The sequence below is a fragment of the Engraulis encrasicolus genome, chromosome 3, assembly GCF_034702125.1.
Source record: "Engraulis encrasicolus isolate BLACKSEA-1 chromosome 3, IST_EnEncr_1.0, whole genome shotgun sequence".
NCBI classification, from domain to species: domain Eukaryota; kingdom Metazoa; phylum Chordata; class Actinopteri; order Clupeiformes; family Engraulidae; genus Engraulis; species Engraulis encrasicolus.
The window spans coordinates 1,460,482-1,462,981 of NC_085859.1; the positions used below are offsets into that span (position 1 = coordinate 1,460,482).

The following is a 2,500-nucleotide window of genomic DNA, read 5'->3' on the forward strand; positions in this document are numbered from 1 at the left end:
CATTTTTTCCATTTTCTCTGCCTAAAGCAATGTGCCCAAGCCAAAATGAGTTCTCACTGCTCTCTGTATGTTTTCCAGTGTAGGCTATTTCAAAAGTAATATGCACAGCCAGGGCCACTGCTAAGGTTTTGGGGGCCTAGGCATAACTGGTCAGGAGGCCCCCTCATAAGTAAATACTACTACTACTGCTACTAATAATAATGCTAATTCCTGTATTCACAATTGCAGTATGTCTGAAAAAGGATGGCCCTTTTGATAACTAACAAAAATGTTTTGAAATATATTTAAATATTTTTTCATGATGTTTTTAGTCAGTCTCAATTTAGGAGGCTACAATTTTGGGGGCAAAGTGGTTGAGGCTCTAAAAGCGCTCTGTTTACTCTGCTTATGCCTAACGGCAGCCTTGTGCACAGCCTTTAATATCAATTTAATATTTTAATCTATTCTGTATCGCATCGCACCGTACCGAATCGCACTGCATTGCATGGCATATAATTGTATCGCGCCATATCGAACTGCATCGCAGTAGGTAGGAGAATCGTATCGTATCTTATCACTGGTAATTTCATGAATGTATCGTATCGTTGCCATTAGGGGTGGTACGGTTCACAAAATTCACGGTTCGGTTCATATCACGGTGTCAAGGTCACGGTTTTCGGTTCTCTACGGTTCTTTTTTTAGTTCATCATAAATGGTGCACTGGGAATATTAAACAATATTTATATAACTGCAGTTATAAAGGGATGATGCGCAAGTTGAATTTGACCTTTTGCATGTGTCTGAGACTTAAACTGTCGTCAGCTGTCGTCCAAATGCCCTCTTTCTATTGGCTAATTGGACTTACCACTTAATATCCTACTATGGTTTGTATAGGCTTATAATGTGAAAATGTTGTGATTTCAATTGTGTCATCTTCTGATTGGTCTCATACGCTAATGCTTTGATCAGAGAGACTGGATAAGATACTCCTAGAATCTCTGTTTTACATATTTTCCTGGGCAGTACATGAATTGCCGTTTGCCATGGATTGCACGGTTCGGTTCGGTATGTGTGTGAATTGTACGGTTTTTCTGTGCGGTTTGTACCATCCCTAGTTGCCGTGTGTGTGTGTGTGTGTGTGTGTGTGTGTGTGTGTGTGTTCTGTAGGTGCCAGTGTTTCAGCCTATGGACCTGATGGTGGAGGCGAGTCCTCTAACGTGTGTGTGTGTGTGTGTGTGTGTGTGTGTGTATACAGGTGCCAGTGTTTCAGCCCATGGATCTGATGGTGGAGGCGAGTCCGCGGCGCGTGTTTGCGAACGCTCATACGTACCACATCAACTCCATCAGCGTCAACAGCGACCACGAGACCTACCTGTCCGCTGACGACCTCCGAGTTAACCTCTGGAACCTGGAGATCACCGACCGCAGCTTCAGTATCCTCACACTGGCCGCGTGTGTGCGCGTGTGTGCGCGTGTGTGCGTGTGTGTGTGTGTGTGTGCGTGTGCGTGCGCGTGTGTGTGTGCGTGTGTGTGTGTGCGCGCGCTTGCGTGTGTGTGTGTGTGTGTGTGTGCGCATTCGTGCATGTAAGATCTGAGTCCAGTATCCTAACACTGGCCGTGCGTGTGCGTGTGCGTGTGCGTGTGTGTGTGCGTGTGTGTGTGTGTGTGTGTGTGTGCGTGTGCGTGTGCGTGTGTGTGTGTGTAAGATCTGAGTGCAGTGTGAGCCAATGCTTTAGCGCCCTCTGCTGTTCTCTCCCAGACACGCAGGTCAATAGCTGCCTTATGAATATGAAGTCAAGTCAGCTTTTATTGACACTTTCTTCATATGCAAAAGACATAGAAGGGAAAATGAAATTACGTTTTCTCTCTTTACCATGCCAGAATATAGACATATACAAGACTGACATTTTGCAGACTGATATAAAGTGCAGGACAGGACAGGTAACAGGTAATGATGGACTGGTAACAAGAAGTGGTCAATAATAAATAACTACAGTACAAATTAACATTTAACATTTAGCATTGAACATTGAACATGTAAACAGATGACAAGATGAATATAAAAAAGAATGTAGACATTAAAATAATAGAATAATAACAGCTACAGTAGACAGCATTGTGTGCAGCATGTGAATATAAAAAAGAATGTAGACATTAAAATAATAGAATAATAACAGTGACAGTAGCCAGTGGACGGTAGACAGCATTGTGTGCAGCATGTAGAACTAAAGGGTAGATAATGGAATGTCAAAGTTCGCCCTTTCCCGCAACGATGAAGAATCGTTTTAAAAGAATCCTGGATCCGGATGGCCATCAGAATCACCACCAGAAGTTAATCACTTGTTCCCTTTGTCCTATCCAACAACGCCACAAAGTTTTTTGTCATAAGATTGGGAACCTACACCCACAGATCGCATAACAGCGAAATCTTGCTTGACACACAATGAAAATGAAATAATTATAATTTTAATAAATGTGTTATATACAGCGGTGATGTTGTCTAGGTCCAGATGAGTATGTT

General features: G+C 42.8%; 1 protein-coding gene across 1 annotated transcript in view; it reads left to right on the forward strand.

Annotated features, from left to right (window-relative positions):
- LOC134445573 (serine/threonine-protein phosphatase 2A 55 kDa regulatory subunit B alpha isoform-like) overlaps positions 1–2,500 on the forward strand; it is a 26,070-nt gene that overhangs the window by 16,279 nt on the left and 7,291 nt on the right. Inside the window, exon 6 of the mRNA XM_063194622.1 lies at positions 1,235–1,412. Within this exon, the coding sequence (XP_063050692.1) occupies positions 1,235–1,412 (178 nt within the window). The remainder of the gene's footprint in view (positions 1–1,234; positions 1,413–2,500) is intronic.